This window comes from Numenius arquata, chromosome 7, assembly GCF_964106895.1.
Source record: "Numenius arquata chromosome 7, bNumArq3.hap1.1, whole genome shotgun sequence".
NCBI classification, from domain to species: domain Eukaryota; kingdom Metazoa; phylum Chordata; class Aves; order Charadriiformes; family Scolopacidae; genus Numenius; species Numenius arquata.
Window position 1 is genome coordinate 14473340 of NC_133582.1, and position 13222 is coordinate 14486561.

The 13222-nt window shown below is 40.0% G+C and overlaps 1 protein-coding gene across 1 annotated transcript in view; it reads right to left on the reverse strand.

The window, feature by feature from the left end:
* The window catches only part of PDSS2 (decaprenyl diphosphate synthase subunit 2), a 117443-nt gene that overhangs the window by 38362 nt on the left and 65859 nt on the right, over positions 1-13222 (reverse strand). Inside the window, exon 3 of the mRNA XM_074150787.1 lies at positions 5076-5274. Within this exon, the coding sequence (XP_074006888.1) occupies positions 5076-5274 (199 nt within the window). The remainder of the gene's footprint in view (positions 1-5075; positions 5275-13222) is intronic.

Consider the following 13222-nt stretch of genomic DNA (forward strand, 5'->3'; position numbering starts at 1 on the left):
GTAAATTTTGAAGTACTTCTGTGAACAGTTTAACATTCCAACAAGAGCTCACTGAATTATAGTGGGGAAAAATAGAGTAATTTTTAAGATTCCAGTAAGAACTATGGAGAACACCAACATTAAACGTATTTCAGGGTTTTGGGCTAGGCTTTTCTTCCTCTCCCTCCCCCTCTTCTTTTTTCTGTTTTATTTCTTGTTTTGGATATGTTGGGTTTTGGTGATTTGTTTTTAAATACAAAGGGATGCCTTCTTATCTGTTTATGGAGTTGCAAGCAATGCATTTACAGATTATTTTATAATTTTCTGTAGTCATCAGTGCATTACTGTAGGCATTGCACTAATATGCATCTTTTCATCCTTCTAAAGTTTTATGGCTCAAAACTGGCCACAATTACATCTTTTATGCACCCTCTCCATAGTTTCATAAGACAACTGACGATATACTGGGCTGTATCAAAACCAGCATGGCCAGTAGGTCAAGAGAGGTGATTCTGCCCCTCTACTCCACTCTGGTGAGACCTCACCTGCAGTACTGTGTCCAGATCTGGAGTCCTCAGCACAGAAAAGACATGGACCTGTTGCAGCGAGTCCAGAGGAGGGCCACGAAGATGATCAGAGGGCTGGAGCACCTCTGCTACAAGGACAGGCTGAAAGAGTTGGGGTCATTCAGCCCGGAGAAGAGAAGGCTCCGGGGAGACATTATTGCAGCCTTCCAGTTCTTAAAAGGGGCTTATAAGGAAGATGGGGACAAACTTTTCAGCAGGGCCTGCTGCAATAGGACAAGGGGTAATGGCTTTAAACTGAGAGAAGATTTAGACTAGATATAGGGAAGAAATTTTTTACGAAGAGGGTGGTGAAACACTGGCACAGGTTGCCCAGAGAGGTGGGGGATGTCCCATCCCTGGAAACATCCAAGGTCAGGTTGGACAGGGCTCTGAGCAACCTGATCTAGTTGAAGATGGTTCTGCTCATTGCAGGGGGGTTAGACTAGATGACCTTTAAAGGTCCCCTTTTCACTCAAACTCTTCTATGATTCTGTGATTTAGATGCTCTAGGAAGCTGCAGCTTTAATGCTGCACCAGGTTTCTTCCAACTTATCTCTGATATACCCTGAAAAAGCACATTATTTGATAATATGGTGGCCAGTATTCACACATCACTTGTGTTCAATGTCCATACGACATATCTGGCTGACAGGGGACAAAAATGCCAATTAATGCTTTTGCTATGTTTGCATCTGAATGCCCTAAAAATATTATGAGAAGTGAAGGTTACTTAAGCAGAAATCAAAGACAAAACTAACACTTTTTGCTACCAGAGTCAAAGAAGCACTTCCATGCAATGGAACTTGCTGTTAGCAGTTTCATCCCCATATCCTTGGTTAGGCAAAGGGAGATAACAAATTTTAAGGATATGTTACCTTCAGATGGCAACAATGAACCAACCCTTAAACACATCCTTTTACATTTCCTAATAATTTATTCACATATTTATTTAAAACTGTATACGATCACATATCTCACAACATATTTGGAAGGTATCATTTTGTTAGGCACACACCATTTACTTTTCCATCTCTCTTGTACCTACATGTTTCCGATGACTTTTACAAATATTGCAATCCTAGTATCAGATCACTGTAACTTCAAAACGAGAAAAACTATCAGAACAGCCCCATCATCCCACATAAACACACCCCAGTACAATAAATCAGCGCATCACCAGGCACTAGTGTGTTGTCATTTAAGTAGCAAAAACTAACCTTGGCAAAGGCTCACCATTCCTATACCCACTGCTGATGTATCAACTACTCAAAGATCCCAACCCAATTCCTCTTTGGGCTCAATTCTGTCCTAAAATCTATGGATTAGGAACAGCCAGTCTACCACAGGATGTGGTTCTGAAGTAAGGTTATATTGATATTGTCTTCAAATCAACAAAAGAATTTAGCCCAAGAAAAGCCACCGTCCAAAATACAAAGTAGAAAAAAAAAAAGATAGTTTATATAAGGTGATCAAAAAGTTACCATGAATGTACAGAAGAATTTTGAATACATGTGATCTGAATCAATTTAAGGCTTTGTAGCTGTAAAAGTTCTTTGAAGAAATTACTGCTCATTTTAAACAGTTTTTGTTATCTGAATAAATGTAGAACTTTGCCACTGTTATAGAAATGCAGCATGCAGTTACATCTGCCCTTCAGTACTTTATTTTAAGCCTCAGTCAATACCAACTTTGAAATTCTAATTAATGTCTCAATTTCGCAAAGTGGAAAATGAGAATGCTTCCTTCTGATTATGTGTGTTCAAACAACAAAATTTGAGATTATTTTATAATAGCACAACAGCAGAATTTATCTTACAGGAGGCTCCCTAACTGACATCTAAAGAATTTTTGACTCCTTGTACCTCAGATATTAAAAAACCACAAAACAAAACACCACCCCCAAACCCTTCTTTTGCATAACTTTAGCAAACACACGAGAAGTATGAGCACTAGTTTAAAAGAAACCCCCCCAAAACATACACCCTGAGCCTTGAATCTTGTTAACGTTATTACAGCTATATTCTACAACAGTAGCAAGAAGAGGAAAATTACTACGAATTAACAACAACAATTCCTATATTTAATGTTATTTAAAAATCAAAGTGTTACCTAAGGCAATTACCTTGCAGCCTTTTAATATCTACAGGGAAAAGCCTAAGGGAAAATAATTGACTTTGCTAATTTTACCCTTGGCAATTATAAAATAGCTCTGCATTTCATTACGACTACAGAATTTCACATCTAATTGTCAGCCCCGAGAGAAGCACGGAGATAAATGCATCATACACAAGCTTAGACAAGAGTTTAACAGCACAATAAAATTATCTTGGTAGTAGTGGTTTCAGTTAATGTTAAAGCCCCCTTCAGTTTAAATTCTAGCCTATACAACAGCTCTGCATGTCTGTAGAGGTTACAGCCTCCCATGGTCAGTACCACGTACGATATAACGCTGCTCATTTCATTAGCCAATTTGCTGAGCTACCAAATAAATGCCACGAAAAAAGCAGCACTGTGATTTTTACTTTTTACATCAAAGAAAACAAAACATTATGAAGGAAAAAAGTCACAGTTATTTCACACTGCTGAAAAACAGATGCCAGATTTGAAAATTCATCATTTACAAAAGAATAAATACAGTATGTTTAAATCATTGCACCTGTCAAGAGATTTCTATAGCTTGTACTTCAATTTTTCTAACTTTGCTAGTAGGGTTAGACGTATGAAAAAGAATAATTTACTAAGTCAATCAGTTTCCATAATGGCATCCCACTTATCGTATGTAGAAGCTATGAAAGTATTTAGATGTCAGAAAAAAGAAAAAAAAAGTGCTAAAATGTTTTGGCAGAATTTTCCGACACGCAGTATAATGATTGCTTTAAAAAAAAAAAAAAAAGAATTTCTTTGCACTTGTGCTTCATTTCACTGTAGGCTTGTTTCCTGGCAAGTCTTCAGGGATTATACACTGCTGCTGCAATACTTAATGATGTACTAAATGCAAAGTAATAGGTGCTACATTTTATAAAAGTTTCCTCTTACGTTGAAACAAAAAACGGATGTAGGGTTAAATCTTTTGGTCTATCCTGAGAATCTTACTAAGCATTTAAAAAAAAAGAATGGATAGAAATCAGTAACAATTAGTAAAAAAAATTGCACCCCATTTTGGTTATGGTATGACTAAAATTTTGCACTATTTGAAACTTTTTTTTTTTAATACTTACTACCGGTTATCACCATTCTGGCTTAACCCACTATTCCAACAGATTGACATCTAATTTTCTGTCTCTTCTCCTGAATCGCAGTTCTATGTTACAAAATGACACCACTTTTGAGAGAAACTGTCACAGTCACAATCAAAGCAGTACAAAAATACTCAACTACCATCACGAGGAGCTTTAGCATGAGAATCTAAAACCAAAAGACTCCTTAAGGTCCAAGGATTAAAACCGTGTTGATTATTGAGAGCTGCACATACGACAAACATTTATTTTACATTACAATATGGCAGTGATCTTCAGACATGTAAAAAGTACCCCTGCAAAGAATTGTTCTCTGTTTCCACTGGAGGGGCACACTGAGCTCTTCAGCCACACACATAGTTGGGCGTTACACCAAACTGCACAGGGATGCCCAGGAATCTCTCTCCACCATGGGAGGTTTTAAGAACAAGCTAGACAAACACTTGTCAAGAATGATTTGGTGTAGCTGATCCTGCCTGGGGAAAAGAAGAACCACCTACAGAGGTGATCTCTTACGGTCTCCATCGGTCTCATTTTCTAAGATCATACATATATACAATTCGTTTGTCATGAAAAACGTTTCCCTGTAAAGTTTCAAACAGTTTGGCTGAGCAGCTGGATTGCAGCTGCCCTTTAGAAGCCAGTACATCCATGTTAATAGGGCAATCCAATACTCAGGGGCATTTAAATGCTTAACAAAATAATTTTATTAAGAGTAAAAAGTCACCTGAGCGCTGTGTAGAAAAAGAAATGAAGCTTTTTTCCCCCAAGAATTCCTTAAGACAGACAAACCTTTCACAAAACGCAAGGTAAAACAAAACAAGAAACCAAATGTGCCTTCAGCTGGCAGTCTGCCAGTTGTATTGTAGTCCAACATGTCATGAGGATGCCATTGCATATACATTAAATTCACCAAATGAACCACTCATCCATTACTACCTATGGCTACACTGCTTCGAATATATACTAGAGGCCTCAATACAGTAATTCTATAAGACAGTGGTAAATGTAGAATCATAGAATCATTTAGGTTGGAAAAGACCTTTGAGATCATTGATTCCAACAGTTAACCTAACGCTGCCAAGTCCACCACTGAACCATGTCCCTAAACATGTACACAGCAGCAGTAGCTGCCTGTCAATCCATCTACAGCTGTAACGTAAGCAAGCTGATTGTCAAATGATGCTCCATATATACACATATCATAACTGCTGATTTTTTTAAAGGACCTCTCTGTCAGAAGATTCACTAATAGTTACTTGCTCTGGCAGTAGAAGAATTTTTTTCTTTTTACCTTGGTATTCTGCAACTGCGCAAGGCTTGTGCAAGCATTTGCTAGAAGAAAATCTCCACTCAAAACAGCCATTTTATTTCCAAACTGCATATCCTTCAGCGGGCCATCGCAGGACTTGAGCTCACCAATATTCACTATTCCTCGATGCACCAGAAAGGCAGTGTGGATCAGTTCCGTAATCTCAGCCAGACTTCTTTGGCTGAAAGCAAAGAAAAGGTACAATTATTTTTGATGCTATGAATAAAACATAGATTCTTAGGGGAAAAAGACCCAACCACATGTGCTAAACAGGTATTTTATGAATTATCATATAGCTCTTCTATGCACTTCTAGAAGCTACAACCGCAAGGTGTTAAGCACAAAGAACTAGCACTAAGTTTTTCCAGGTAAGCCACGGGTACCACAGGTTCCATTTGAAGGAACGCTGCCCTTTGTTTGAATTCTTTCACAAAATAAAGCTAAGTAATCAATACAGTCCTCATGGTGCTTTCTTTTTTTGTTTTGTCTTCTGGAAGCTTGAGGGACACTGACATAAAGAAAATGCCAAGCAGAAAGTACTGATGGGAAGGAACAAAGGACACATCAGCAGGGGAGTTGCGAGCAAGCCAATCTCAACACCTTAAGAATGCTGCAGTCAACGACTGCTTAAATTGGAGTTAAATTAATAACAGGATACCTTGCAGTTCAATAATACCTAGGAGGGAGGGCACAGGGGGGAGAGGGGACACAGCTGAGCATTTTAAAACTCTGTACTAATGATATTTCACTGGTTGTTTTAGTCAGAAGCAGCAAAGGTAACTGTCCAGCAAAAGGGCAGACCTCATTTTATTTGGATAGGTTTACAAATCACTTCTTATTCCAACACACAGTGTGCTACATTCTGAATTTAGGGATTTCAAATCCCTGTGAGAGGCTTGCTGCAGAGGTTATCCCATAGAGGCTTGCCCTCTATTTATTTTCATTTTTTTGAAAAGGCATGAAAAGCGTCATTAGCACAGCCCTCTCCTCCCCTCCTCCCGCAATTCAACCCTGTAGCCCCCAACAGTTAGGGACTGTCACTCCAAGGAGCCCGGAGATGTCACCTTAGCTCAGAATTACAACAGTGCGATGAAGAGACATAATAACTGAGCAGGGACAAGGGGAGGGGGGAACAGAGCAACGCACTGGAGCATCCTCTTAACGTTGCAAACCTAGATATGCACAGACCCCTCTCTTCTGAAATCTCCAGCACATTCACACCTTTTCTGACTCAAGCAGCTCCCTTTATGTCATGGAGACTACATGTATGAGCAAACCCACAACGCATGCCCTCAACTAGACAGGTGACAAAGGCCTTAAAGTTGAAATTAAATTGCAACCTAGTACAAAGGCATGTTATGTTCCCTGAGCTTATTCAAAAGTAGCCAAACACCGATTCACTGAGCAACTGAACTGCTCCATCCATTCACATACCTGCTGATACCTGCTCAGCTTAGATTCTGCCTCTGTAGGGGCACAATACTGAGTAAATTAACATTGTGTCCTCTGGACAGTGCTTATGTGTTGCAACTGCTCCCGGATGATATTAATCTAAAGTAACCTTCTGCCCCAAATCTATCTGACCTGCAAAGAGCCCCAGCAGCAACTGTTTCAGGCCAGTGATTTGTGCCAATTAGCAAGAGAGAAGGGCCAGCGGAGCCACACAGCCTGGGCAGGCATGCAAAAGGCAGAAGAGCTGGGAGGGAGAAGATAAATAGAGGTTCCCAATGTATTTTGTCACACACACAAAAAACTAAGCTGTTTTGAAAGTTGCCTTTATAATTCACAATTTTTGCTCCACGTAGAGAAAAACAATCTGAAAACAAAACAGCTAGCCGTTCCCCATGTAGACAACAAAACTGAAGGTTGATGCTGTTTTTCAAAGAGGCGAGGGAGAAAGGCACAGAACCTACAGCCGCAGTATTGTAATCACACTTGGCTCGGCTCTAACAAAGGGTTAATAAAATTTCAAGCTCGGAGAAAAAGACTAACAAGACATCCCGATGCTCCTGCTGTCATTGTCAGGGCAGCCCTTGGAGGAAATGTCCATATCAATTCGGTTTATCAGATGGACAGCTGATCAACATTAAACAGACTTGCTCTGGGCAGATTGAGCCGAGCTACCTGTTATGAATAGCAATGAGAGCCCTCTGCTCCCCGCTGCCGAGCTCTGCCATTTCCGACTGCCGCAGATCCCAGGACATATGGGGATCCCTAGTGACGAGCACATAAAGCTGCAGCTAACTCAAGCGACGGCTCATTTCCCCCAGCTGAAAGCAGGCATTAATATCCCGAGGAGATCAGGCCCGCCTCTGTGACCCCCAACTATTGAAGCAAAACAACGACTGTCCTATTTCTTCATTTAATAAGCTTTTAATGAAGGAAATCAAAATCCCCTCTTTGACTTCAGCATCGCTCTTCATGAAAAGGTTACACAAATACATCAGTGTCATGCTTTCCAAATGCTCAGGATCTGGATGTTTTCATTTCTTTTTCTCTAATCCGTTTGTTCTCCAAACGGTATTCATATCATCTGTGCTAACGAGAGAACCATATTAGGCAGATAATCGTCTAATTCTGATCTTATACGCTGGCTCTTCCACACTCTCTCTCTAGCAAACTAAAAATCTAAGAACCAAAGCTATTTTAGAAATCCCAGGCAACAGATTTCCTAAGTTGGTTTTTTTTTGTGATAACCCCCATAATAACCAGGCGCAACTAAGAAGCGCACAGTGTGGCTACGGATACAGTGGGGTTCTCGACACAACTTTGTAAAGCATCCAACAACCACCCCCCCGCACACTGTTAGGAAGTTGCTGTTAAATGGCTAAAGCAATGCTATATATACAGCTTTCTCGACCTGAAGCACAATTCAGTGATTAAATAATTCTGTATTTGAAAGAAGCTAATCCCAGAATACAAAAAATTAATGTTTATGCAATGCTTGACTTACAACAACATACATACATACAAAAGCAGAAAAAACACGGCAACGGGATTACAGATTCCTACTGCTTCCATCCTGTTCTTGCTCCAGAGCCTGTGTTCACACAACAAAGAAGCGGTTCCCACAAGAATTACTTGCATAGCAAGGTAGTATTGAGAAAATAGTCAATATTTTTAAAACACTTCAAGTTCCAAATGGAAATGGGCTAAGAATAAGGAATGCTTTTTCACCAAATGCCAACATCCTTCCATCTGTCTTTCACGGCCTTCACCACTGAAGCAAGAACTCCCTGCAAACCATCACCGACTGCCCCAGAGGCTCCATGTACAGACATCACGCTTCAAGAGATGACAACGTTTTGAGCTCCACATGTCCCTTAATCTCCTTGCCTTTCTCCCCTTCCAAAAATCAACCTACATGCAGTAATATCATTCCAAAGAGAGTGGTACAGAAGCTTGGAGAGTACCAGGGAGACCTTACTAAAAAGTTTTGGTGGGTCACAGTCAAACAGGCACAAGTTCCGCTGTTAGGTGCATTATTTAAGGCAGAGTTAATTGTGAAACACAGCTCTTCTGCCTTCTACCCTCTCAACTAAGAGAATCCCAGAATCGTTGAGGCTGGAAGGGACCTCTGGAGGCCATCTGATCCAACACCCTGCTAAAGCAGGGCCAACTAGAGACAGTTGCCCAGCACCATGTCCAGCCGGCTTTTGAATATCTCCAAGGATGGAGACTCCGCAACGTCTTTGGGCAGCCTGTAAACAGGACATATTGGCTCATTACCATCTCAAGCCAATTACTATGTACGACTTCAGTGAATACTTTCCCCCCCCTCTTCCAGTCTTTGATAAGATCCTCCAAACTTGTTCTTGGTGCTTTTCTTTTTTTTTCTCTACTCTATGAAAAATCTGAATTTACAGACTTTTCTTGCCTGTAGTGCGTAAAAGGGAGCAGCATGTAAGTCACCTCTTGTTTTTCTGCTCTTGACTTCTTGTTCCTGCAAGTTCAGTACCAGTGCAACTAACCTAAATCTCTGTAAAATGCTTGCTATAAAGTATCCCTTAGGTTATGAGTTCCTTAAGCTGTAAATGTCATCCTGGAAAGTACAAAGAAAACACTAACTTCATGAGTAATTAAAAAACTCTTCAGCAAGATCAATTGGAGCTATATTGACTCTAGGACCGCGAAACACCAGCTTGCAGGAAGATATTAAAGAAATGTAAAATTAAGTAATACAGGCATCCTGCAACAAGAAAAACAAGTGCAGTTTCTATTTTTCCTCCTTGCTCCTCTCCCCCAATGAAGTCACACTGATCATTGACATTCAAGTATGTTTTGGTGAACTTTGATAAACTGCTGAGAATACTTCAAGAAATCTTTTAGATCTGCGCTTATAAACTAATGCAGTAGCTGCAACATCCTGCTCCTGCGATGCTGAAGTAAGGAAAACAGGTTTTGTAGAAACCCCACACTCATACAGGCACCACATCTACAGGGAAAAATAAAGAACTAATTGAGAAACTTTGTAAATACGCTTCAATCTCAAAAAGTGCATTTCACAATTTCGTTTTGGATTAAAATTTCCTATTTGTATGCCTGGAGTCTGCCTCAGCACAGTATCGCTGTTACTAATGGTCTTTTTATGGAGATGAACATCTCACGCAGAATTCAACACAAAATTTAAAGCCTACACAAAACTATATGAAACAGTAAGGGGGACTGGCAAAATATTGAAACAAAAGTCTGTGGAAACAAAATAGGTTTTGATAAAAAATTTCGTATGCAACTTCTTAAAATTAATTTTGCAGTGTTCCTTCCTGGCATCCTGAATATTCTCTTTGTTGTTCGCGTTATCCTTAAGGACTTGCAGGAACGAAACATTAGCCAGTACAATCTCTTTAAAAGTTCTTATAAGTGACTTCAGTCCCTAAAAAGAAATAATACCATTTTGCAAAACATATGATAAAATAGAAACATTAAACAGTGCAATTGTATTGCTGTGAACAAAAGAGTACTTCAGCTGAAAAACTCCTCTGCAGTATTTGCGATGGAAACTCAAGCTCTCAGTAACAGCAAGAAAACTTGAGTCAGTTTTTCTTTCACTATCAGGTAACTGTCAGAAATTACTGACCCTCTCAAAGGATGATAGGTTATGCAAAGAACCATTTAATAACTTCAAATGTTAATAGTAGACATTCTATTTCACAGAAATAGACCAGACTTAAATTACCCACTAAAATCCATATCCTGAAATTTTAGGCAATGGAAGTAACTACAATGAACAAAGACAATGGAACTGATAGATCAAAAATTCTTTAAGAACTCTTATCATTAAACCTTTGAAATGACTAACCGTATACACCCAAGATTTGAACATTTTCTCTGTGATTGTCAATCCATTAGTTTCCCTTCAGTACACAAAGGATTAATTTGTAATTAATCGTAAAGCCTTACATTTGGGATTTTAAAAAAATATAAATATGTAAAAAATACCAGCATCCATTCAATTTTAGTGACAACTATAATAATCTCTATATACACCTATGAATCTGAAAAATTATATACAAAAAAGCATTAACTAAAGAATTAAAGTAATAATCTTAAGCACTGACAATGCCTGGTATCTGATTTTACTTTTTTTGTGACCAATGTACAGAAAGAAGAACCTTTGGAAAGACAAGTAGGTACATATGCTAAATTCAAGTTCATCCTGTCTACTCTAGTCATTGTGCTGCCCCAAGGCAACCCACTCAGTTACACAGCAAGAAAGGGCTGAGATTTTTACAGTTCTTTTCTCCATTCACCTGTCAAAGTCAACACTACGACTAATAAAAGCAGGACTCAAGGAACACTATATAGTGAGTAACAAATAGCATCATGGTGATGGGAACTCTCATTCTCATCTTCTGTATATGATCTTTTTTAAAAGAAATTAAAGGGTGGGGAAGGTGTTTAAACCAGCCAACGTGTATGGTAGGCGCCGTGGTTTCACTAACAGCAAAAACGCTCACAATAAAGCAGCAGACTTAAGCGCAGCACCAATTAGTCATTGCATGATCATGACTCGTGTAGCTGTTATCCAGCAGAAAATATCTACCCGCTGTTATCCTTTAACAAGGTCAGAGACTAAGACTTCTGTAGTTCATTCTCTCTTGGTCACTAAGCCACTGCAGGGGCACCGTCCACCCGAGGGATAAGCAAAGTTGAAAGACAACAATTTTATGAAGTTTATTGAGTATGCTGTTTAACTGCATCCCTGTCAATCAATTTATTTTTAAACTGGCTACATATCTTACTTCTTTCATCTCCTTCCCTTCCTAGAATCACAAAGTTTTTCAAGTAAACATTCTACCTATACTCCTTCATGTATTTTTTCTTCTTTATTCTTGAAAAGATCTTACGTTTTTGTTTACCTCCCCCACCACTGAATATAGCTTAATTTCTTTTCCCCTTAATTTGTCTTAGTAAGCTCTTCCCTCAGCCCATTATAGCTTTTGAAAATGTTTTCTGATTTTTAGTGGGCATGTGCTCACTTGAATTCAGCAAGCCAGTCCCTAAGCATTGCGGGTGGTCGACAGTGGGGGAGAGGGACACTTGAAGTCAGGCTTCTGTTCCTTTTCTTAGTGTAGGAATTATGAAGAAGGGTTTTGGCAGTCTCGACTTCACTAAAAATTAATTTAGGTTTATCACAGAACCACCAATTCACCCTTTGCACTCCAGACAGCAACCTGAAACTTAACCAATTTGTATCAGTTTCCAACTAGTGCCACTGATGTGAAAGAGGGCCACCACCACGTCACTACAGTGTAGCTAGGAGCCCTCAAGCCTTGGAGCCAGCTGCCTGCACTGAAACTGCAGCATCTCCAGGCAAAACGAAGCCCTAACTGGTGAACTCAGAGTCTGAAGGTTCTGTCTTGGCTTACTCCTATATTTGGTACCAGTGTCTAGCAAAGTAACAGCGATTGCAGCCTATAGCAGAGTGCATCTTTCTTGTGCTGGATGGCACCATCACAGCAATCCCCCTTCCAAAGTGCCCAGGCTAAAAGAAAAATATTCCCAGCCTGGAAGCAAAAGCATCAATTCTGGGAAGCAGGGAAGAGAATCTAGGCAAAGAGCTGGTAAGAATCACTACCCCACATTCGGTTTGGGAAAAAAAAAAAAAAGTTAATCAGAGAAGAAGCCATCAGAAGAATAACACCAGAATCACTAAGTCAAACTGCTGTTTTCCAGGACTTGGGAGGCAGACATGCAGGCTGGGACCAACAAAGAAGAGAACATCAAGAGGAAGCCTGCACAGTAAGAAGTATCTCATCATTTGAGGGACATTGAGGTGCTGGAGCGGGTCCAGAGAAGGGCAACGAAGCTGGTGAGGGGTCTGGAGCACAAGTCTTATGAGGAGAGGCTGAGGGAGCTGGGGTTGTTCAGTCTGGGGAAGAGGAGACTGAGGGGAGACCTTATTGTTCTGTACAAATACCTGAAAGGAGGCTGTAGAGAGACGGGGGTCGGTCTCTTCTCCCAAGTCACAGATGATAGGACAAGGGGTAATGGCTTCAAGTTGCGCCAGGGGAAGTTCAGGTTGGATATTAGGAAACATTTCTTTACTGAAAGGGTTATCAGGCATTGGAATGGGCTGCCCAGGGAGGTGGTGGAGTCACCATCCCTGGAGGTATTTAAGAAACGTGTAGACATGGTTCTTCAGGGCATGCTCTAGTGTCCAAGATTACTGGTTTGTGGTGGGGTGCTGTGTGGGTGGGTGATGGTTTTTGGTTTGGTTGTTGTGTTGTGTGTTCAGGTGGTGGGTGGTGGTTTTGTTTGTGGTGGTTTTTTTTTTTTTTTTTTTTTTTTTTTTTTTTTTTTACTGTTGGTTGGACTCGATGATCTCTGAGGTCCCTTCCAACCACTACGATTCTGATTCTGATTCTGATTCTGATCATTGCAAGACCTAGAAAATCAGTGACAATCCAGATGAGTGAACAGATGAGGAGCAGGAAAGCTGCACTGACAAGGTAAGAATCCAGAGAAACTCACCATAAAGACAGTTCTTGTCATAGTAGGGCTTTTATAGTGAGAAGGATGCAAAGGCCATTCAGCAAGGGACAGGAATTAAAAGATTATTTGCATTGCTCAAACCAGATCTGAGGAGTAGTAGCAAGCTGATGTATGTTTTTAAAGCCCCATAGACA